The sequence below is a fragment of the Ambystoma mexicanum genome, chromosome 3p (genome assembly GCF_040938575.1).
Source record: "Ambystoma mexicanum isolate Mex_15411 chromosome 3p, UKY_AmexF1_1, whole genome shotgun sequence".
NCBI classification, from domain to species: Eukaryota; Metazoa; Chordata; class Amphibia; order Caudata; family Ambystomatidae; genus Ambystoma; species Ambystoma mexicanum.
Genome location: NC_090925.1, coordinates 205,286,904 through 205,311,110, shown reverse-complemented (window position 1 = coordinate 205,311,110; position 24,207 = coordinate 205,286,904). Strand labels below are relative to the sequence as shown.

Sequence of the window (24,207 nt, the reverse complement as noted above, 5' to 3'; positions counted from 1 at the left end):
GTGTGACTTGTGAGCTGAAAAGGCCTATTCAATTCTCACATTTCATGTAGACGTGTTGGTGCTCTTTTAAACCCACCATAATATACGTGGCGTTTGCCATGCATTGTTCTGTCAGACTCTCCATGAAGCCTTCTATGTTGCTACTTCACTTGGAAAAAATGGCCTTCGTCTTTCTGCCCACTCAGTTTTGCATCCTAAATGATGTACCATTATCTGAATGACAGAAAGGGGGAAGGGAGCGGGGTGCAGGATTGCTTCCAGTTAACTTAATTGCCATGTGAGTTTCTAGAGACAGAACCCTCAGACCTTACCCTCATGCAAACAGCCTTATGAACAAGCCCATCCAAGGAGTAAGCAATTAATAGCCAAATCATGGGCTATTTCCTAATGGCGATCGGGAACGAGAGAGTGAAGGGGGGTGTGAAAGAAACTGGAAGGGAGGTGTAGGGGGGGGGGGTGGGAGAAAGAAAAGGAGAGATAGAAACAGGTAGGAGGGAAGAGGAGAGCACTGGATTTTGAGTGAACAAGGGCTCGTTACTGTTCTGCCTGGAGCTTCTCCAATGTTCCCTCAGACCTAAGCTGATGTTTTCTCTCATCCACAGTGACAGCAACTCCTTCTGACCTGCTCCCTCCAGGGGTCTCGGCCATTCTGTCCTGCGCCAGTACAGACCCCGCGCCTCCCGTTGAGGTGTGCTGGTATCAGGATGGAAAACTGAGATCCTGCTCCCAGAAGTACCAGGCTGGCTGGCGGGCGTTGCGTCTGCAATCGGTTTCAGAGGCGGACGAGGGAGAGTGGAGGTGTGAGCACAGATATCAGGATGGAAGCCGCCCCCAGGCTGGGTACCACCTGAAAGTGCAAGGTAACGTAGAACCCCACAGTGTCTACACTCCTTCTCGTTCTACCCCTCTCATGACCCCTCTCTCACACACACGCACTCACTTTTTTCCTTTCTCCCTTTGTCTCCCTTTGTCTCCCTCTTCCCCCTCTCTCTCTCTCTTTCACTCTTTATATATATTTATTTAGATGTATACATATATGTGTGTGTGTATGTAGGCGTGGATGTGTGCTTGTGTGTTTGCGTGTGTATATTTACAGTATCCAGGCATTGCATCGAATACATAGTATCGAATGCAAAAGTTTTGGAAAAAATGCATCGAAAAAACAATTTTTGTTGTAGCGAAAGTTTTTTTTTTACTATAATGGGTTTTAAGGGGTAAAAAAACGGGGGTTCGATGCAATCACTAGGAACCAATATTTACACATAGCTATAGATATAGCTATATAAGTGGCACAATATGAAACTTTCACAAATACATCCCAAAACCCAAAAATGAGTAGTTGTCTGTGTTCACTGTGAAGCCACACTGAAGCCCGCGTATTATCAACGCCCCATGTATTCCTCCATGCCATCACGCATTTCGTCTTTCTAGCGAAGAAAGAAATGGAGGGCTTCCTGTTGCAATAAGTGAGGCCTGTGTTCTTTGCCAGAGCGGCTGGAGGGAAAACCTTCGAACACTGTGTGTCATCACTGTACACACAGCTGCCAGCACGCTGCTAATTTTAGGCAGTGCTGGAAATTGAAAAAATGTACTGGTGGAAGCACTCCTCCTTGGAGGGGCAGAGACATAGGGAGGAGGGGGCGGAACCCAGGGGCATGGCTCCAGGCTACGTCACGCAACACAGTAGCTCTTCATAGAACCCAATCTGGGCGATTTGCATAATAGCAAAGAGCATTATAGGAACATAGCAATGCCCACGATTTTAAATTTGAAACAAGTCTTATAGTGATTCAGTAAGAAACCCTTTTGAGCGAATAATGGAAGTTGGACTCTGCGGTTTGGATTGGTCACAATACTCACCCTAACAAAACAAATTCTGTAAATTGTAGGGTATATACCAGTTTGGACAGCTGCAACAAGTGTGTGAGGGTTTGACTGTTTCTATATTCAGTCCCCCAGTCTTCCAAAAGTTGCATGCTTGAAAAGTGGGTTGCTCGTGAATGCAATAACTCGTCTTCAGAACGTATCTGTGAGTGTCCTGTTCTAGACCTGGAGTCTGAAACAGGGCAGGGCTCCTGCAAGACAGGAACACCTGTCATGGCCCATTTTCTGAACTGATTTTAGGGTTGTATTTCTTGTACCAGGTCACCAATGTCTGTCCATCCCACTGTCTGTGTTCCTCAGGCATTCTGGAAGCTGGCTCTGACCTTCTTACCATTTATGCCACGGAGGCATCTGATGTGAAGCTCCCCTGTATCCTGAAGCACAGCCCTCGTGGGGACATCAGCGTGTGCTGGACTCAGACTACAACCTTGGGGATCACCAGGACCATCCTATTGTCAGAAAGTGAGGAGCACGGACGGATCTCCATGCCAGTCAATCAGAAGCTGGACTACTCTCTGTCAATCTCTACGGTGTGGGAGACGGATGCCGGCCACTACACTTGTGGTCTCACCTCGCAAGGAAGGTCATTCATCAAGCACATCAGGCTGGTGGTGGCAAAGGGTGAGTATGTAGGTGAGGGCAGGATTAAGGGATCGGTCGCAATAAGTAGGCGAAAGCAAGACCTGGTGGTAGAAGTGGGATACAGGAAGGGTTATGAAATGGCACCAGGCAAACCTGGATTTCCCACTAGGTGGGGTGCAGCATGTGCTTAGCATTGCAGGAGCCCTGGGGTGGGCAACCCCATCCTCACTGTCTGCTGCAGTCAGTTCTACCCATTCCCAACCTCCTCTGAGCTGGCTTCTGTGAATCAGTGCCAGGGCCTCATCTGCTCCCTCAATTCATGCTGCTAAAGTTCCGAAGGAGGCAGGGAATACAGAGGAGCAGTGGTTGGCCATGTCCCAGAAGGGAGGCTGGGATGTGACATGTAAAGCAGTGTGTTACTCGTGTTCTGCACTTTATGGAGGTGCGCGGATTGAGGTCACACTTCTGTGTGGCAAGTGAGCTGATCCCAAGGCACATGAGTTGAATAGGCTGGTGCTGAGGCAACATGGCGGACTGAGGAAGTTGGGGGAGGTTCCACTTGGAGAATTGAATAGTTGGTAGGGGCAGTTTAGAGGGGGGTGCCAGCTGAGCGAGGTAGATTGACACACTGTCTGAGGTGGAAGAAAGGCTGAGAAGGTGGGCAGACTTGAGTTGCAAGCTTGCGGGGACAGCCTGATGGAGAGGTCACGAAGGGGAGGAAGGCTTGTAATGTCAGGTTAGGGCTGAGAGAAGAGTGGGCTTAGTGGGAAGACATGCAGAAGAGAGAAGGATGAAAGGCGTATAATGGGAAGGTACTTGGGGCAAAAGAATCCGTCTATGGGCATCCTAAGGAACGGGAAGCAGGCAGACGCCATGAGAGAGGCACAATCTGAGAAGAAGGGACAGGCTGAAAGAACGGGGTCTGTAGTAGGGATAGGGTGAGCCACGGTCCGGTCTGGGATTACTTGTGTCACCATGCAGCAGGGACATGGACTGCTCCCATTGGTGGCTGTAGCAGACTGATTTGCATATGGCTGGACCCCTTATGAAATGGCTCAGATGGAATATAAACCAGTGGTTAAGATTAAAACCTTCCACCCATCACATTGTGTGGCTATAATATATCCGTATATAATGCTGGGCTCCTGATGCACAACTCCCCTGAGGGGGAAGGGATCTTTCCCCTCTCCTCCAAGCCCACGCACCCTCTGAGCACCCATCTTTCCTTTTCCCTAATCTCCTCTCTTCATTTACTGAGGCTCTTGATGTGGAAGTCCTCCTTGAGAGCAACCTCAAACACCAACAGTTTATTCCATCTGCCGCTATGGCTGCCATGTGTAAAATGTGCTCCCACCTCACCCATCACCCTAATAAGCCTGCCATCTCTACTCTAGACTTCCTCACGGCTTGAACCTCCAAGTGGGGCTCACCCTCTATTCATCTGCCCCTCTCAATAAAGTACTCTTACTTTTCTCCCTGCACCCTCTACTAATCCCACAATCCACTTCCAGCTCCGTACACCGCCTCCAAAAAGAGCGGCTCTCTAGGCAAAATCAGTCCCTTTTTAAATTCCCGGGATCTGGACTTGAAGTCTATCCCTGGGATAGACCTGCCTGCTTCATCTGGATGATTCTATCTCCCACTCTTGCATTCTCGCAGTCCACAACCGCACCACCCACGTCCAACTTGTGCAGCCCCCTCTACGTGCGGTCTTTCACCCTGCTGGCTCTCCACCACTGGAAATCCCTACCCATTGATGTGTATCCAGCCACTGGCAGAGTTTAAGACCTCCTTTAAAATGCTCCTCCTATTTATTAAAGGAGCTCCAGTAGTGTGCACAGGCATCACTTCACCTCTGTCAAAATGAGCTTTCCCAACCCAAACCCCATTTGCTATTATTATGTATTTCGCTTGTGTATGTTTTGTAAATGGCTTATTACTTACTGTACATAAGTAGCTTTTGTCTTGTTTGTGCCATTCCATTTAAACAACGCGCTCTGTCATCAGGTCCATGTACTGTCCACTGCTTCACTGGTTCACCCAGCAATGGGACAGCTCCTCCCACCGCTAAACTTTTTATACTGTGTATCTATTTGAAGCACAATGTTCCGCCTAAAGCAAACACAATAACAAAAAATACAAATAGGCATGCGTCCGAAAAAATAAGGATCCACTGAGTGAGATTTGCTCCACGTAAATGAAATTCACTGTCAGTGGATGCGTCTTGCTGTCAGTGAGGCTCGCTCCCTGTAAGTGAGACTTGGTCCCAGTGTGTGAGTCGTGATCCTTTTGTGTAAGACTTGCTTCCAGTGCAGGAAGACCATGGATATCAAAATAAAGGGTTAAAAAACGCAGCTCCATCTTTTGTTTCTTTAATGGGGCAGTGGCCTGGGGAAAGTGGTGGTGCTATAGAATCTAAACGAGGTTGGAGGGAAGGGGGTAAGCGTGTGCACTGGTGGCAGGAGTGGGATAGGATGCTGGATGATAAGGCAATGGTAGCAATTGGGTAGGAGTTAGGGATGGCACAGTTGAGGTGGGAGACAAGGTAGTGACAGTGAGGCCAGGCTGGAGGAAGAAGTAAAGTGATGAAAAACGTCATACAGGAGGCAGATGATAAATTGTTGGCAAATAGGGGCAAGGGGCCACGGAGTGAAGTGGTGGCGGAAGTGGGAGGTGTGGGGTTATTGGTGGCAGGCAAGTACATAATTGGTTGGTAGTGAGGCAGTGGCAGAGGTGGGACAGGATCTAAAATTCTAGCAAGGTGGCAGGTTACCGAGCAAAAGAGTAAGATGGTAGAGTCTAAGAAAGAGAGGGAGTCAACATGTAAGAGAGAGAGAGTTCTATAAGTTATATGTTTTCAGAAGGTTTGGAGTTTTGGTTGGGATGTCCGGTCCCCTGCGCACAGTTTTAGTTTTGAATTAAATTATAGCCTGCCGTCTGGCACATGGTTTGTCAGAGAATCAAACTCCAGGGTTCTCAGGAGTTTACGTACTGGGTGAGGTGACAAGCCTTGTTGGTAGGTGTCAACTCACCCCGTTCTATAAGTTAAAGTTATAATTGTTCTTTTCCAATGTTTCTAAGTGCGGGATCGGGATTCGAAAATGTGTTGCGCTGCGTTGTCTTGCTTCCAAGACAAACACGTTGCCTCTGAGCTATCCTTCCTCCCCTATGTCATTTGGTATAAAACAACATGATTTGAGAACAAGAATGTGCTGGTGAAGCGAGACAGAGATAGAACAGAGCGGGCTCATGATATGATGGGGTTCAGGGAGAGGATGATGGTCTCAGTGTGAGTTGAAGGATGTGAGTGGAAGGAGTGGAGTAGTTCCTCTGATTCTTAATGTCCCCTTCCTTTTCTCCCCAGTCCTCCCAGAGACCCCAGGACTGACTCGGGAGGGCACTGTGGTACGGCTAAACTGCATTCTGAGTGAAGTCACTGGGGCTGAACAGTACAATTGGACTCTGAGTGCCTCTAACGTCAAGCGTGAAGAAAGCAAGGCTGGCCATAGTGAGCGAGAGCTGATGAGGAGACAGCTCAATGGACAAACACTTGAGCTCACTCCAGTGTCACATGAGGATGCAGGCACCTGGGTCTGCACTATCTATGCTCGGAACAAGATGATTGCAAAGGCGACATATGCGCTAGAAATCACAGGTAAGTGCTGAGTGTCCAACCTGTGCCTACACTTTCCACTGTCCTGGCAGTGTCTACTGTGCGTCAGATAAAGCTGGCCATGGGTTCAGACATAATCTCTCAAATCCCTCTCAGGTCACCTCTGCTTTTGCATCTCTACAGCATGAGGGTTTTCAGTCATCTGTCTTCACGATTTTCAGCCATCTGTCTTTACATCTCTAGAGCATCAGTCATCTGTCTTTACATCTGTATGACATACGGGTGCCTTGGGATTTTCAGTCATCTGTCTTCATATATGTATAGCATGATGGTGCCTTGGGATTTTCAGCCATTTGTCTTTACATCTCGAGAGCATCAGTCATCTGTCTTTACATCTGTATGACATACAGTGCCTTAGGATTTTCAGTCATTTGCTTTTGCATCTTGTTAGGGTGCGCTGGGATTTTCAGTACCTTGGTTGGAAATCTGTTAAGTAGCCTCAAGACCAAAACCTTGGATATCTCGCAATCCTTAAGGCTTGCACTGCGTGAAAATGACCTCATCACAGCAGAGTCACATAATCACAAACTTGGCTTCACCCAAAGGAGTGAGCAGAGGCGTTGCTAGGGGGGGTTAGGGGGCTATAGCCCTGGGTCTTTTGGTTGTAGCCCCGGATAGAATCTCAGGGTCTACAACCAAAAGGCTAGCTAGCCATGAGTCCCAACAATCCCGACATTAGTGTAGCCCCGGATCTTTTCCAGACCTAGCAACACCCCAGAGAGTGAGTCTTATGCAAGTGGAATCGAATTTGGTCCCGGCAGACCTACATATTAGGTTACAGTTGCCCTGGCAGCTCTTCACCAGTGCAGCTGAGCTAACAGTGAACACGAAGAAAATGTTTTTGAAGCTCATTTTACACGTTGATTGCATCTAACCCCTCACTGATATTGTGTCGTCTTGTCACTGACATACTAACTTACAGTAATCCTTTACATATCTTGCACATGGGTTCTAATAAAATATGATAGAAGCGTGGATTGTAGAACTTTGAAAGAAAGGCATGAAAGATATAGCAATGCGAGTAGAAGTTGATGCTTGATGCTACAGCAGAAGGTCTTGAATAAGTATCTCAGAGTCTTTCCAAATCCGGTCCTTACAGAAAATCAACCCATGGTTAATAGGCTCAATGGGTTTGTGCTTTCAAATGGGGCAAAGTCACGCCAAACACATATAAGAGTTTTGTTTACTGCATGTCCCAGGAAATGGATTGCATGAGGTGCTCTGACTTCAGTGGATCTTGCAACACTGTTCATCACTGAAGATTCCTACATGAGCCCTGGGGAGGGAAACAGGATGGTGGAATGGTTCAGGAACCCGCTGAGTGAGAAGCACCAGAATCCCGCGCTGCATTAAATGTATTCTGATGAAAGTCGGTGGGGTCCCGGATGGACCGATCTTGGCCAGAGGCTCTCCAGTGCAGTGAAAATGCAGAGGAGTCTTGAAGTGCTCTCGTCGTCATACACTACCCCTTCTTCTCTCTCTAAACATATGTCCGGCCTTTGGTTTCTCATATTATTTATTTGTTGATGATGCACAAATCTTTTCCCCATTCCTCTTCTTCGCCTCTGTGCTATACTCTCACGTCACTTATTATTAACTATCGCCTATGCCATTGAATGGTGCTGTGGTGCATATTGCTCAACTCCTCTACACTGTTTTTTTACTGGCCTCCATTGCCACAACACTTCCCCCCCTCTCCTACATGCTTTTCCACTGACCCCTTTACTCACTGCACCAGGGCTTGAAATCTGAGGATCTCATTGAGGGCAACCTAAAGCTGAATTTCATCTTTAGCAATTCCCCTCCACCGCTACAGCCGCTAGACTTCTCCTCCAGCACATCTGTAAACTCCCCCCCACACTGTCGCCTCACCCTCCCAACACAATAACGTAAAATGCACCCATCTGCCATGAGGATGGTCTCGCCATTTGTGGCCCTGTAAACAGTGGAAGGGGCAGTGGTCGAAGTGTACGAAAATAAGTAGAGGAACTATTGCTGGCCTGCCCCCGCTCTGCACCAACCCCATCACCACGCACCCTCCCATGCACATCCAAACCCCCAAAACAAACACACCTGCTGTTTAAGTGAATGTTGAGTGCAGTGCATTGAGGTGCAAGTTTCAACCTCTTCCTACACTTTCTTTTAAAACTAAACCATTCCAGAACGGTTTCCTTTTCAAATAAAAGTACAGGAAGAGTAAAACTTAAAAAAATAAAAAGTAGAGGCGCACCGCTCCCAACCGCTCCCGCCCACTTCGACCACTGGGAAGAGTTGGTAGTCAGTTGGAAAGAGGGAGTGTCTGATGCGGGACCCGAGGTGTTCATGGGTGCAGGCCACAGGTACCCGAATTCTGAGTGCCACCTGCTCTGATGGGTTTGGCGGTGCTACTTTAGGATGTGTTTATCCGGAGAGGCGAGCCCAAGATTTGGTTAAGCTTACAGTACTCCGAGTCAGCCGCGTAGGGGCGTGCTACAAACTAGAGAGCTGAGCTTAGCTGAAATAATGTCGATGTGGACGCTGATAGGCCCTTGGTGACTGCGTGCAGGGGTATGTGTATGTAGACGATTTTAGGGCGAGAGATGGTTTGTCAGGGAAGAAGAGGTGCCACACGAGCGAGAGGTAGAGAGCATTGGCCCCCTTACGGGCGCAAGGGCATTGTGCACATCTTCAGAGAGGATGAGGGGGATAGATTGGAGGTATTTGTTCGATCTTATTTAGGTTGCAGAGTCTGGCTCGAATTAGTCCGTTCTTCAAATAGTTCTTTGTTAATGGTACGCATGTGGGCTTCATGCATGCTCACCGGATCCATCAGGAGGGTTCCCGGGGTTCCAGAACGCCACAAGTGCATGTAAGTTCGGACTAGGTTCTGGCTGTGTTCTGCAGATTTGGCAGTTTGTGTCTCTGTGCAGGCCTTTGGGCATGCAGGACCAGAGTTTAGTTGAGAGAAAATAGAAGGATCATCCTCCATGTCATTTGGTATCGTTTCCGAGGCAACGCTGCGCAGCGTTCATGTCAGGCGGCGATCCGTAGAACATCACCTCCTATTCAAATTCTTTACCCTGGTCTTCAGTCCATCCCATGGGCTGGCTACCTCCCTACCTGCCTGAATCTCTGTCTTGCTGCTCACCCCCTTGCATTCTCTGTTTCCAAGCTCTCCTTAGCCTACGTATTCCCTATCAAGCAGGTGCTGCCTCCTGGCTTAACTCCTTCACCCTCCTGGCTCTCCATCACTGGAACCTCATACACCCAGAAATTAAGCCTTTGACAAAATTCCTTTTTCAAAATGCCTTCTCTCCCAGGAGCCGGCCCAAGAGGCCTAAGTGCTATAACCACATTCAAATGATCCCAAACCCCTGTCACCAGTAGAGTGCATATCGTTATATTTGTGTAAGATGTTTTTAAAGGCTGCCTGTTCTGTCCCCATTTCCTTATTTCAACTCCTTCCCCACCAATGTAGCCCAATGTACTAATATGTCATGATTATGTACAGGTTTCTAAAGCACCTATCCTTGGGTGCTTTACCCATCAATTTTCCCTTCACACACTGCTTCTTGGCTATGCACCTTTCGTGTTAAATAAATACAAACACCTGGGATGTGAGGCTGGAGAAGGCATGAAAGCATGCCTACCCATCTGCCTGCAGTTACCTTAACTGCCCACGCCTTAATGCCTGTATATCTGTGAAGCTCCTGCTTGCTGACACAAGCAGAGCAAGACATCAAGTCAAGTTTTCTTCTTGTTGCTGATGGAGACAATGAGCCTCATTATGAGACTGGCGGTAACCGTGCTGGTAAAACCAGAATCATTTTTTTTCCGGCACCCGGGAATGGGCAAATTCAGGGGCATTATGGCCCACCGGTCCTGCTAATTGCCCATTCCTGGGCGCCATAAAAAATGACTCCCCATTCCCATTTGAGTCCCATTCCTCAATGGTGCCAGTGCATCCGACATGGTCTGCTTACGGGTGCCGGTCCGCCCGCCAGGTCAGACCTGGCGAGCGAAACGGCACCCGCGAGCAGAACTCATAGTTTGCCGTTTCGGTAACAACATTGTTACTGTACCGGCAAACTCATAATGAGGCCCAGTGTAGTGAACCCACTGTTCCTGGAAGAAGCCGGCAGCATTACAGGACAAATCCATAAAATGCATGAAAATGAAAACACTTGGGGGCTCATTTTCGATCGATACTTAATATGACAGAGTGAAGCTGTTACATTTACACTGTAACGTAAACGGCTCCCCGCTGCCAAATTTTCATCAGTTGCACTGCAGGGAGCAAATGTAAAGGGCAAAAAGTAACATACAAGCACATACTCTGCCTTTTGCCCTTCACAGTTGCACTCCACAGTGCAAAGTGAGTAAGCAGCGTTTACTTTTGTTTGTGAACGTCGCTTGCCACAAAATGAAATGAAACCCACACTGAAATGCTTGCACGCCGCGGAGGGATTAATTTACATTGTACATGCTTCCCGTCCATGCTTGCATGGCAGGGAGCGTGTACAGTGGATCCCTATGAGGTCTGGAACGGCATAAACACAAGTTGCCTTCCGCCCCTCCTTTCCGCCATACAAATGATTGACAATGTGTCGTTACGCCACCATGGAAAAATTCAGATTTTCAACACATTCGTTCCAGAACGTCATAATTCTATTAAAGACACAGAGGCGAAGGATTATGCTTCCTCTACAACTTTACTGATCAGCAGCAAAGAAAATCACCAATGAACATGTAACACAAAACTATTAAAAACTACCTTAACCATATTTTTAGAGTCTTTGGAGTTCGTTTCTATTGGTCCCCAAACTGACCATGGAATGTCTCTAAACCAATCAACAAGTCCTTAATGCTTAAAACCCCCTGTCCTCTTTCCATTCTTCCTCTTTCTTTGTCCATTCGAGGTTGCGTCCAGTGCATTTTTGAAATTCCGTCCGTTCCATTCCAATCCTAGTTCAATTCCCGGATTGCTTGTTGTCTGTCGCCATCCCTATAGAATCATAAAATTAAAAGAGGTGACTATAAACCGAAAAAAGGGTGGGACAATCGTAAATTAAACTACACAGTAAATAACTTCTCTTCTTGTGCATTTACCGCATTACCTCATATTGTAATCATCATGCATTGTTTCATTAATCATAATAAAATTATCAACATTTCAGTATTTTATAATACATTGCATTCTTACGATTGATAGGGTGGGATGATCCTTCGCCTCCGTGTCTTTAATAGAATTATGACTTTCTGGAACTAATGTGTTGAAAATCTGAATTCTATGTCAAGACCGGAGCCTCAGATTATGCTTGTTCAAAGCTTACTCACCACTAACGATGTCGCACTTTCCATAGGTTTGAAATAGAAAGTTTTAAAAGTCCATTCATTAGACCAATCTGCAGACCTCATAATATCCTCTACTCTGGCTCCTATGTTAAAGGCTTTGGTAGCCATTGCTCCTCTAGTTGAATGGGCCCCATATTTCTCTATATCAATGCCCGCTTGTACCATCACCCATCTAAGCCATCTAGCTATGGTAGATGGTGTAATGGCTTTAAATGGTTTACAAATTGCTATCAATAATTGTGACACTCCTGGGGGTCTTACTTCCCTTGTCATATCCTCATATGCTGCTAAGCATCTGACTGGACATAATTTCGGTTGTCCTGGAAAAGCTTCATAAGAAATGGATCTCAAACCTGTTTTGGTCCTTCTTGGTATGAGAAAAGTCACTCCGCTCGGAGATACACTTTTCCTGTTGACCTCCAGTGCTCTAACGTCTGAGGATCTCTTACAGGCTAAAAGACATAAGAGCATGGATAACTTGCCTAAAATCGCTTTCCGTGACAAATCTTGATTATCTGGCCATGATAGAAATAATCTCAAAACTCTGTCTATGTCCCATAATTGATTATACTTTTCGCTAGGGGGTCTGATCATCTTTACTCCCCTTACTAATCTACAGATCAATGGTTGTTCCCCAATCGCTAAGCCTTCTACTCTAGGGTGTCCTGCCGATATCGCAGACCTGGCCGTGTTGATAGTTCTGTATGCCTTTCCTTGCGCTGCCATCTGTGCTAAGAAATTAGCTACGTGTACTACATCCGTTCCATCGGGATGAATATTCCTCTCCAGACACCAGATACTCCATCTAGCCCATGCTGATTTATAAGCCCTGTGTGTCCCTGGAGCCCAGGATTCGCTAATGATTTCTCGAACGATGAATTCGTCGTTGGGTAATGCCACTGGGTTGTGGTGTGATAATTCCAGAAGGCTGGGAAACCACACCTGCCCCCTCCCGTCTGGCGTAACTAGTACTAGGGATGCTCTCTGGCGTCTCACCTGGGCTAGCGTCCTCGCTATCATGGAGAATGGAGGGAACGCATAGTTCGTCTGGTGGCTGCATTGGCTCCCGGTGGCAGCCCGTATTCAATTTAAATTGCTTATCACGTGCCACAAATGCCTTTTCGGAAATGCCCCTTCCTATTTGAAGGAGAGGATCAATTTTTACCATCCGAACAGATGTCTGATATCTACGCTGTTTGTTGGTACTGCCACGAACTAAAAGATCTCAGGGACTGGGACGGGCCTTTCATATTCAGGGTGCACAAGCCTGGAATGCGCTTCCAATCAAAATACGTAAAACGGAGGACCATCTTCTTTTCCGCAAACAGATAAAGACTGTTCTGTTTAATTAGGATTTTCCTTTAGCTTTCTCCACCACTGTTGTCTTTCGGCGCCTGGATGCCCACAGTCTTTGACGCCTTATAAATCTGAATAACATAACATAACATGATTGCAGGAAGGCATCTGTTGCCTCTGCTTCTGGGTCCGGCCTCCAGCTGAAGAACCGGGGTAACTGCTTGTTTAGTCTCGATGCAAATACGTTGACTTGGCATGGTCCCCATCGAGACATCAGCTCCTGAAACACTACCTCGTCCAGCTTCCAATCGCTGGCATCTCTGAGGTATCTGGAGTTCCAATCAGCAACTTCGTTCTGATGGCCCGGCAGATATTCTGCCGTCACTGAGACTCTCCTCTGAAGACAGAGTTCCCAGAAGTCTTTTGCCAGTTCTGCCAGTAGTCTGGATCTTGTTCCACCCAGTCTGTTGATGTACCTGCCCGCCGAGACATTGTCCATCTTTAGCAGGACACAACATTGAGCCCTCTCTTGAGTCCAGCATTTCAATGCAAAGGACCCTGCTAACAACTCCAGGCAGTTGATATGGAGAGTCGTCTCTTGATCCGACCACCTGCCCACTGTCGACAGGTTCCCGCATCGGGCTCCCCAGCCCCATCTGCTGGCGTCGGATTCGATGACCAGGTCCGGGGATGAACCAAATATCGCTCTCCCGTTCCATGCATCCATATGGATTAGCCACCATTCCAACTCTTCCCTTACTTCTTGGGAGATGGTCACCTTTGACTCGTAGGAAGCGCCCCTCCTGAGGTGATAGATCTTCAGCCTCTGGAGTGCCCTGTAATGTGGTGGTCCTGGGAATATTGCTTGGATTGATGCTGCTAGACGGCCCATTAATCTTGCAATGTCCCTCAGAAACAGTTCTCCCTTCGCTAGTGTGTGTCTTAGCTGTTTTTTGATATCGTTCACCTTGTGAATGGGTAGACTGAAAGTTCCTTGAATAGAGTCCACTATGAACCCCAGGAATTCCATTGACTGTACTGGTACTATACTGGATTTATCCCAATTGATTAGAAACCCCAGACTCTCTAACAATTCTATTGTTGTCTGTACTTGCTCTACTAGTGTTTCTCTCTCCTGGCACATCAGACATATGTCGTCTAGATAGATTATAAGTCTTATCCCTTTACCTCTGAGGTGTGTCAAAACTGGTTTCATCATCTTGGTGAAACACCATGGTGCTGATGCTAGGCCAAAGGGCAGGCCTCGAAATTCCCATGTTGTTTCCTCCCAGATGAATCTCAGAAATGTGCAGTGTTCTTCTGCTATGGGAATAGTCAGGTATTCATCTTTCAAATCTATCCTGGCTAGCCAGTCTCCCTGAATTAAGGTATCTCTTAACAGGTGTATCCCTTCCATCTTGAAGTGTCTGTACAGCACATATTTGTTTAGGCCTCTCAGGTTTATAATTGGTCTTATCTTGTGTTTCCCTTTTACTAGGAACATATTGCTTATGTAGCCCTTTGATTGAACTGTTACGGGCCTTATTGCTCTTTTGCTTTCTAGCCCTCGCAATTCTCCTTCCAGTAGTAATTTGTCTTCTCTGTTCATTTCTAGCCCCTTTGGTGGGTTTCCCTGTTGTGGTGTCTCTAGAAATTCTATGTAAAAACCTTGAGCGGTCTGTATTACCCAGGAATCTCCCGATATATCCAACCAATAATATAAAAACTGAGCTGTCCTCCCCCCTACTGCTGAGGTACTTAGGTGTGGGTAGACTGTTCTCACCTGGGTTGTTTTGCTGATGTTCCTCTTGTTGCCAGTTTCTGCCTCTTCCTCTACTCCTTGATGGAAAGAAAGGCGTTTGTCTACGATCCTCCTGCTCTCACCACTGTGCTCTGTCTTGATAGGATCGATTATAGTGGAAACGGCCAACTGAGCGACCCCTGCCTCTGCTGGCCCGTCTAAAAATGTGCCCCCCAAATACTCTTTTGAGAGAGTCTTGTGCCTTGTCCAAGGCCGCATAGGAATTCACAAATTTGGTTAGCTTCTTGATAAAGGAGTCCCCAAATAATTTCCCTTTTGCGGATGACGCTGATTCCGAGGAGGCCAACTCACTCAGTTTAGGATCAATCTTCACCAACAAAGATCTCCTTCTTTCTGTGGTGATGCCATGGTTGGCGTTTCCCAACATGCATATCGCCCTCTGGGCCCACCCGATAAGAATTGACAGGTCTATAGGCTCTCCTTTCACTTTAGCCTCTTCTCCGATCTATAGAATTTTTGTGAGGGGTCCTGTCATGTCTAGCATCTTGTCTTGGCATGACCGCCAGGATCTATCCAGACCCTTCCTCACATCTTTCGTGTATTTGCTCATGAATGTAATCATTTTTCCGTCTATTTCGGGTGCATCCGCTGCACTCTCTGGGAGGTGAGGTCTGGGGCATTCCACCCTCATCTTGCTCCTAGCCTCTTTGGCTAGTGGCGCTCTCAAACGATTCTTTAGATAGGCCGCTATTCTTTTTGGCGGCTCCCATTCGGATGATCTGGGATTAATTAGTGCCTCCTGATCGAAATCATCATCCTCTGCACCATCCTCCTCTGTCTCCTCTCTTTTCTTTTTCTTAGGCGCTTTGTGGCCTTCTTCCTCCGAGGAGGATACAGAAAGTTCTTCTTCCTCCTCTGAGTATTCTTCCTGCCAGCTGTCCTCACCCTCATCTGAGGTATCTGAGGATCCTTCCTGTCCCCTGCTAGGCCCCGCTTTCCTTATCCTTCTCCTTTTACCACCCTTCTTCTTTGATGGTGTGCCCGGGGGGTGTGGGCTTCCTCTGCCCTGCAGGCAGCTTTTCCGCCCACTTTAGATTTTTTCTGTGCCTTAAGCCCTTTGATTTCCTCCAGGCCCTGTGAGAACTTGAGCCAGTCCTCCATCAGAGCTATCTGCTGTGGTCCATGTCCCAGTGAGGCCCCTAGGGCTTTCTGGAAGACTTGAGTCATCTGCATATGGCTCCTCCTCTGGCTAATGCTAGCCTTCCCCTCATCACCTGGTCTGTAATATCATATATGTTATATATGTAAATATCAGGTTTTACCTGGGACTGTGACCGTATTATTGTGCGGTACCTCTATTGGCCTGCAGGGGTGCTGTTGTGCTCCTGACAGAACGCTGTGTTCTGACAGAATGTTGCGCTCTAAAAGCGGAACGGATATGTGATAATAGATCTCTCCGAACTGTAATAGCTGTCAGTGATTGTATAATCTCCTTCTCAATCACTCAGTAACGGTCCCAGCAATGAAAGAGAGAGAGCGCTGAACTACGCGGTCCCGTCACGCTCTCTCCCTTCCGTGGCCGCAGTGCCCTCTGTGTCGGCTCTGTGGAGTTGCGGTCGCTGGAGCACCAGCCTCGTCGCGGCCGCAACTCCCAAGAACCGGTGAAACTAATGCGGATATGCTCCGCCTTATTCTAATTGCACGCACGTGTGTGCGCGCGTGTATTAATCAAATATAAACACTCTCTACACAAACACTCACACCAATGTAAGTAAGAATAAAAAGGCACTTAACTTGCTGCGGAGCAGCAAAGAAAGAGGAGGAATGGAAAAAGGACAGGAGGTTTTAAGCATTAAGGACTTGTTGATTGGTTTAGAGACATCACATGGTCAGCTTGGGGACCAATAGAAATGAACTACAAAGACTCTAAAAACATGGTTGTGGTAGTTTTTAATAGTTTTGTGTTACATATTCATTGGTGATTTTCTTTGCTGCTGATCAGTAAAGTTGTAGAGAAGGCATAAACCGAGCCTCCGGTCTTGACATAGAATTAGCCCCTTGCCAGCCCGGCTGCCTTTCATGGGGTCAAAGAACCTCCTCAAGACTCAGAGAGACGAGACTTAAAACAAGTACTGAAGTAGAGAAGGGACTTAAAGCACTTCTGGGAGGCGGGGGGGCTCTAAATGGGGCATATTTATCATTTGTTGCCAATAAGCATAAACAGGTCCTCTGACAATGCACCACATTGCTTTTAAATCTGTCTTGTAACATTTCATGTGTTTAGATTTAATTAGTAGCCCACTTGGGTGACTCAGCAAATCAGGAAGCTAAGAAACACAGGCTGTATCTGCTGATACGAGTCTACTTTCCGAGATGTGTCGCCTGCTCCCTCCGGCACCTCCTGGTCACCATCCGCTCCCCTATATTTTAAACACAATAGCCATCCCTTCAGCCAGGTCCTGTTCTCCTCAATAACTCCCATGCTGCCCCTCTTTTGCTATGACCTGCGATAGAAACAGAAAGGGAGCACTTTCTGTTCTGTATTTCATGGCGGCCATGTCCTTCTTCATATTTGAAGAACTCTATGGCCCCATTACATTTTTCTCAGAGTAGGAATGGCCGTGGCTACCCCCATGCCCCATGGCTTGAGCCCTCACACTTTGAGGCAGAAGGCATCACTCTATTGTGACTCCCAGCCCTTGGCCCTGGCTCTGATGGCCAGAGTCTGTGAATTTCTCACCTGAGAGAGTGGTTTATTTAAGCAACCATTAACGTGACAGCAGCAGCAGTAAACGTACCTTGGGAGAGGACAAAAGCCCCCAGGCCAAATTAATTGACCTTCTCTGATGAAGATAAAGACGTAACTGCTGCGCTCAGCTTTGAGATGCCCCCCCCCCCCAATGCATCTATGTGAAATTAAATAGCTTGTGGATTAGGGTGAAATATGCATCTAATGAGTAAAAGGAAGGCGAAATAGCTATTCAGCCGCCTGACTCAGAGGAGGAGAGGGGGCGACAGTGAAATTAGTGGAATGGTCCAACTCACTACCAGCTTTCCAAAACTGCCATCAAGCCACCCGATAATTTTGAGGTTGGCTGCTAATATATTCCTCTCTCTCTCTCTTACCATCTCTCTCTCTCTCTCTCTCTCTCTCCCTCTCTCTGTCTCTCTCTCTCTCTCTCTATCTCTCTCCCTCTCTCTCTCTTTTTCTCTCCTTCACTGTTTCCCTTTACTTGTGACAGCATTCCTTTTCCTGGTTTCAGAGGCGCAGCATTCCGGACCCCCCTTCCTATCTGGCGGGAAGATTTCCTTGGTGGTCGTCCTGACAGTGTTTATCCTCCTGGTACTCACAGCTGTCACTGTCCTGGCCCTGCGAAACCGGCGGGTGAGTGTCTGTCAGTCTGCTCCAGAGGGCTAAGTGTCTGTCTGTCTGGTAAGTGTCTTTCTGTACCTCCCTGAGTATGTCATTTCACTCATTCGCAGGAAGGCTGCCTGGCTGTCCCTTTCCATTGGTCTCAGTGTCAGACGTTCAGTCCTGAGGATGTCTTTAGACGCCCCTCCTTCCTAGGACTCTCTCTGTCCACCAATTCCCTTTAAAGAGGATCTACACTTCTGAAGGGGATTGGCTGTCTACAGGGGCCAGTGCCTCCTTCACTACTCACTTGTGTTATTGCCCTATTCCTAGTTCCCAGCGTGAGAGTGGGGAGAGTTGCTCTGGTAGTCTCTAGAAAGGGAGGGCGCCTCTCTCGGTTCTGCCCACCTGGCCTCCCTTTCTGCCCCAGCAGTCTCCTTATTAAAAAGGTAGGTCTTTCTTTCCCTGGGGGGGTGAGTGCCCCACTCATAGCGCTTATGGCGGCGAATGTCCCTCATTCACGCCCCAGAGCAGTGAATGGCCCTCTCTTACTCCCAGGGCGGCGAGGGTCCCTGTGTAAGTCCTTGGAGGTGTGAATGTGTCTCTCTCAGCCTCTATGGCGTGGGAGTATCCCACTGTGTGTCTCTTTTAGCATCTAGGGTGTGGGGGTGTCTCACTGTGTTTCCATACATGGATGAGTATGAGTATGGATGAGTATGTCAGTCCCTAAGGTTCTGCCTGTGTGTCCATAGAGGAGAGTATGACCATCAAAAGGGACTGGAAGGTGGCCATACTCTCTTTGGGCGGGTAGGGTGGGGGCATCTGGCTGCAAGTCCACAGAAGATCCAGCGTTCATCAGTCCATCAGCACCTCCTAAGAATGTGTGTGCGTACCCTCATCGCCTCATGGGTTTACCCTCCATCTCTCTCTGTCTCCCTCCCTATTTCTCTTTCTATCCCTCTCACTCTCTCCCTCCTTCTCTATCTGCCTCTCTCCCTCTCTCTCTCTCTCTCTCTCTCTGTCTCTCTCTCTCTGTCTCTCTCTCTCTCTTTTTCTGTTTCTTCTAATCCAACCTGCACCCCTCTCTTGTTGACCTCTCTCCCTCTGTCTCTGTGTTTCTCTCTCTTTCTCATTCCTTCATTTGTCAATTATTTCCTTTGCTTCTGCTTTCCAGCGCCGGCTGTTTAATTTCTCAGCTTTGGAAAATGCGGGAGATCGATCGCTGATACCCTCAAAATACAGAGAAGACATGGTGGAACAAAACTCAATGAAGCAGGCCAAAGAGGATCCATAGCAGAATCCATCACAGACCCGAGAGGATGATTGGAAGCCCTCTACGGCTGCCACCGGGGTTTACTCGGAAACTTGAGACAATGGTTAGCAGGTGCCACCTCTTGGGGCAAACCACCCTTCATCCTTTGCGGGCTCATGGGATGATGAGGGGCTTCAATGAGCTCTGTGAGGGTGACCTGCATGCTTCCCTTCCTTCCTCCATTGCCCAGAGGCTATCTGAAAGTGGAGGCCGGTGCAACCAACAAGCCTTTACTTCTGCCAGAAAAGGCACTCAATCTGCACCAAAAACATTGAGGTGTTTCCTTCTTTCTTTTTCTGGTCCTTGCCCCCTCCTGCAGATTGCAGATTGCATTATGTATGGGGACATTATGTATGGGGACATTATGTATGGGGACATTATGTATGGGGACATTATTACCTGATACTGTTTGTTTGTAGTTGTGACAAAAATGGGAAGCTTGCAGAGTCTGATAAGAGGGGCCACTACCTGATTTTGATGCATCCTTTCATTCAGCGGGGCAGGCAATGGGTGGGCTCGACGCTTCTTGAACCTGAAGAGGGGTTCACCGCATTTCTTGGAAGACTCCCATTAAAATGCTATGTCTATAACTAATCCATTCAGGGTATATTTGTTCTTATTTGAGTGGAGTGTCATCTCTTGATAGCTGGAAGAAAGGGAGTGTTGTGATCTGTCGTGACTCTTTAGATCCAATCCTAAGTGCCCTCTGTGATGTGAACGTGTGTTCCAAACTCCCTCTGGGGTTTCTAAATGTTTGGACAGGGTACAATGGTCTTTCAATTCTGTGTTTCTGGGCGAGACTCGAGACTCCAGATGCAGAATGGAAAGTGGTATTCAATACTGAGTGCGTTCAAGAAAAATATTACAATACAATAAATGCTACCAGCCGTGAGACGTGGCTAACTTAGTTATGGTGGGTCAGTCAGTGATTGTCCCTCAAAATAAACAGGCTGTACCGAAGTAGGCCCCTCACGGTCAGCCCCAGGCACCGGGAGAACGCTTTCTTTCCCTGCCGCACACGTTCACAATCCTTTTTGAGTCTTGCAGAAGCGCAAGGATATTTCCAGGTGATAGCAGACGTGTCCCTCTCCAGAAAAGCTACATAAGCCAGTGACGGATTAGGAAAACTAACCTACATTTTATCTAAAATCACACTCACTCATTGGACAAAGACATACGAGAGGTGTGTAGAGCACAAACACAATTAAATACACAGGTCAACATCTAAATGGTCTGGCTCTTAACTTGCAGCTGAGCGTTTCAGAAGAATGGGTGTCATAACTTGGGAAGGGGGAGATGGACGAAGAAGAGGACATGTGGACAGTGATGATGTGTCTCTGAAAAGGCTGTGGAGGATGTTCTCACTGCCTATGATATATTTTATTTATATCGCTCTCGTACACAGGTTTCAGAGTGCGACATACACTTTATCCAACTCTGAGGTACCGTTGTGTCCTTAGTGCCAAGAGCCACACAGATTTGTGTAACAGTCTGGGCATGGATTCAGGCACAACCAGCGAAGCACAACCAGCTAACCATAGCTAGACTGTGCCAACCACTCTTTCATTAGAGAGTGGCATTGGGGGAAGAGGAAGTGACCCCGGCTCCTACATGTAAAACCCCTTATCCTCATAGTTATCACACTACATTGGTTCGACCCTCACTTCACCCCTTTTCTATTCGCCAGTACCTACTGACACTCTGTGGCCAACTTAAACCCACCCATCTACTCTCCAAATACCTCAAAAGATTCATCGGGAATTTGTTTGAGATGCACTTGAGAAAAACCTTTGTGAATCGCATTTGCACCAGAGCATCTCAGAAACGCTCTAGGCATCTTCACCTTTGCTTTGGTGCTAAGCGTTGAGAATCAGATGTAAGACCGCAGAAGCAAATCTGTGATGTTCAAGGGCATTTCTGTTTTGCTCCCATGAAGGCAGACCTTATTATCAGTAAACCTATCATCACCACCTGTGTGTAACACCCGTGTCAATCAAAACTTACGAAAGGGTGTGCCCCGCTCGTAACTGAGATAAAAAATCAGTCCTTTGCAAGCAGCATCATTCCAGGTGGCCTTAGAAATGCTTGGGTCACTTCTTTCTTTGAAAAGCCCACCCTAAATCCAACTGTGCGAACTATGGACCGATTGTAAGGAATTCGACCATCCGCACAGTGGGTGTGTGCTCACCTGGGCTATTTTGAATTTTTAAAAGAAAATAAATGATGGTAGCTGAACCTGTGGAAAATGTGTGGGGATAATCTGCACACATTTTCCTACGCTCGCCGCACAACAGACACATAGACCTGTGTACTCTGGGTGAACACAGCCTTCAGGCGCAGTCCTCCCTATCATATTTAGTTGGGATATGACAGCCAAGATTACATCAAGGCATCTTAGAAGGGGTAGGGCAAAACCTTCCTCCTGCCATGGCCAGCCTAACTAACTAACAAAGGCTCCATGGATCTGCCCTTTCCTTTGTTAGCTGCTGCTGGCAGCCTTGCATACTAATCAGAGTTAATTCAAACAGGCCCATGAGAGGCCTGATCGCAGGACTAACAAAAGACAGGAACACCCCAAAAACCTTTGATATGCACTGTGTCAACCTGAAGCCAGCTCCCGCCTCTCAGTATCAATGGCAGTGACCTGTCATGTCTGGAACTATGTATTTACAGTAGTCATCCCTGCAGGGGGAGCCCAATCAGAAGGTAAGAGTATGTGGTTTGGCGGACACCAAAAGTCTGGTCCCGCCGCAGCTACAAGGGAGAAATGCTGCTTCAATCAGGAACCACAGAGATCTCAATTAACTAGAGAGACCCATTGATCCACAACAGACAGGCAATGTAGGACTTAGTATTGCATGTTATCACCCCTTAACCTTTTCTGTTGCAAAGTACTCTGGTTATGACTTCATGCATGCAGGAGATTGTTGGTAGGGACCCAGGATTGGTTCATTAAGGTATGCTTAGCATACACCAATCACTGGGCCCCATTTGGCTTTAAATGAGAGTTGAGTCTCTCTTTTGGCAGATCATGTGAAAACTTACAAGGAATAAAAAGGAGAACTCATTTGTACCCTGGCTGAAGGTACAGTCTGCCTTACAGCTTGTGCCAGTGAAGGAAGGCCAGGATTTCCTAAGAGGGAAGAAATATCCCCCAGGGAACAGAGGCAGATACTGAATCCAGTGGACTCTCCAGCAGCTCCTGAACCGGTACCCAGCCAGCCCACACCATGCCCTGCTAGGCTCTGCAAACAGGCTTCCTAGGTGGGAAGTGCTAGAGAGCCTCTGAACCAACGCAAGTACAAGGTCATTGCCTGCAACACTCTCCTCAGCTTTGGGACATCTGCCTTAAAGGATAACACGAGCCGAGTGAAGAAGCTAGGTTGAGTGCATTGACAAGCATCAACCAGCGTCTGCCTTGATGGAAATATTTTGAGCCAGTCGAGCCCCTCGAGCTGCAACCGACTGCACCGCTGACTGTTGTCATGCCGCAGTCGCTAACATCGTCCGAGACACCTTGACCAGTGTTTCAGACCCGCCAACCAGCATTGAGACGATTCCTGACCCCAAGCCACCATGTAGGATAGCCTGCAGCCGTCTATCCAGCTTTGCTCACCAAATTGCCTCCCGCCTGATACCCGCAGCTGTCTTCCGTCTCTGTCGCAGGAGCTGCAAAAAGCACCCTGAAACCAACGCAACCATGTCGAGCACCAAGAACTTCAACAAGCACAAGGTACATTGTGGTTCTGGCCCCCTGGTCCTTCTCCGAAGGTCCCAAGTGACATTTTATGACCTGTTGCTCCCTCTGTGCTGAAACCAAGAATCCTTAAACTATTGTGATTAATTACTTTTACTGACTACCCTTCTGTCAGTATCCAGAGTGAATCCCTTTTCATTCTTGAAACTGTCTGTCCTCTGCATTCCTTTACAGTGTGGGTTGTATTTTGTAGTGTGTTAGAATGTCTGTTGAATAATAATAAAGTAGATATTTGTATACAACCTTGACTGGACAGTCCCTTTTATCATTGGGTAATAATTGTATTCTCGCTGTGTTGCAACTAACCAATGATGCACGACCTTGCAGAGATAAGCCTGCTGTTCTGTCCACATTACCAGGATTGGACAAGGTGGTTTATAATGTGCTTGTGTTTCCAATCTGTTCAGATCCCTTCTGGTGTACTAGAGGTGTGGGGCTGATTGATGGTTTAGAAACTGATATTCATCCCTGGACCACTGGTGCCCAGGAAGTTGATTCATCACACCGATTACATATCTTCCTTTTCAAGATCCTGGCTGAAGCAGCTATAATCTAGTTCAGACTTTCATGGAGAACACCCCCTGCTAGGCAATGGGCAATCAGGCTTTAGACCCAACAGAGGCACAGAAACAGCATCCCTGGATGCCAGAGAAAGTCTACTTCAGTTACTGGAGAATGGCGGGCAGCCATGCAGATGTCATTGGATCAGTCAGCTGCGTTGGATACTATCACTACATCAACTTACTTTCAAGAAGAAAGGAGGTGGTCTTCATGTCAGAGGTGGACCAAAATGTATCAAATTGTTCCTGGTTAAGAATGATGCTTTTGAATCCGCCACGTTCATAATTGACTATGGGATTCTGTCCCAGGGGTTCCTGCCAATCCCCACTCATTTTTAGTGCAGAGGAGCAGCTGTGTACATCTGCAGGCGATCCCGCCACCCTACCTCCCCTGTATTGGAGACATGAGATTGTGCTGTGCCTGACACCAGCCAAAATACCAATACCACAGCGAGTGTTTGAAAGAAGATACCCGTTGAGACAACCGTACCAAATGTACCATCGACGTGATGATAACCTACAGGTGGAAAATCCTGAAGCAATTTGAAAAGAAGCTAAACAGGGGATTGATGACGTCATAAAGAAGTGTGCACAATGTCTCAAGATAAGGAAGCATGACAATGTATGATGAGTCCTAGAGGACAAACAACGACATAAGAGGTCGAATGAACTATCAATGTAGGCAAGAAGAAGAC

The 24,207-nt window shown here is 47.4% G+C and overlaps 1 protein-coding gene across 1 annotated transcript in view; it reads left to right on the top strand.

The window, feature by feature from the left end:
• Positions 1-23,194, top strand: part of LAG3 (lymphocyte activating 3) — a 55,184-nt gene extending 31,990 nt beyond the window's left edge. Inside the window, exons 4-8 of the mRNA XM_069650650.1 lie at positions 603-860; positions 2,185-2,505; positions 5,831-6,121; positions 17,795-17,916; positions 19,058-23,194. Of these exons, the coding sequence (XP_069506751.1) occupies positions 603-860; positions 2,185-2,505; positions 5,831-6,121; positions 17,795-17,916; positions 19,058-19,177 (1,112 nt within the window). The 3' untranslated portion in view covers positions 19,178-23,194. The remainder of the gene's footprint in view (positions 1-602; positions 861-2,184; positions 2,506-5,830; positions 6,122-17,794; positions 17,917-19,057) is intronic.
• Positions 23,195-24,207: the final 1,013 nt, after the last annotated feature.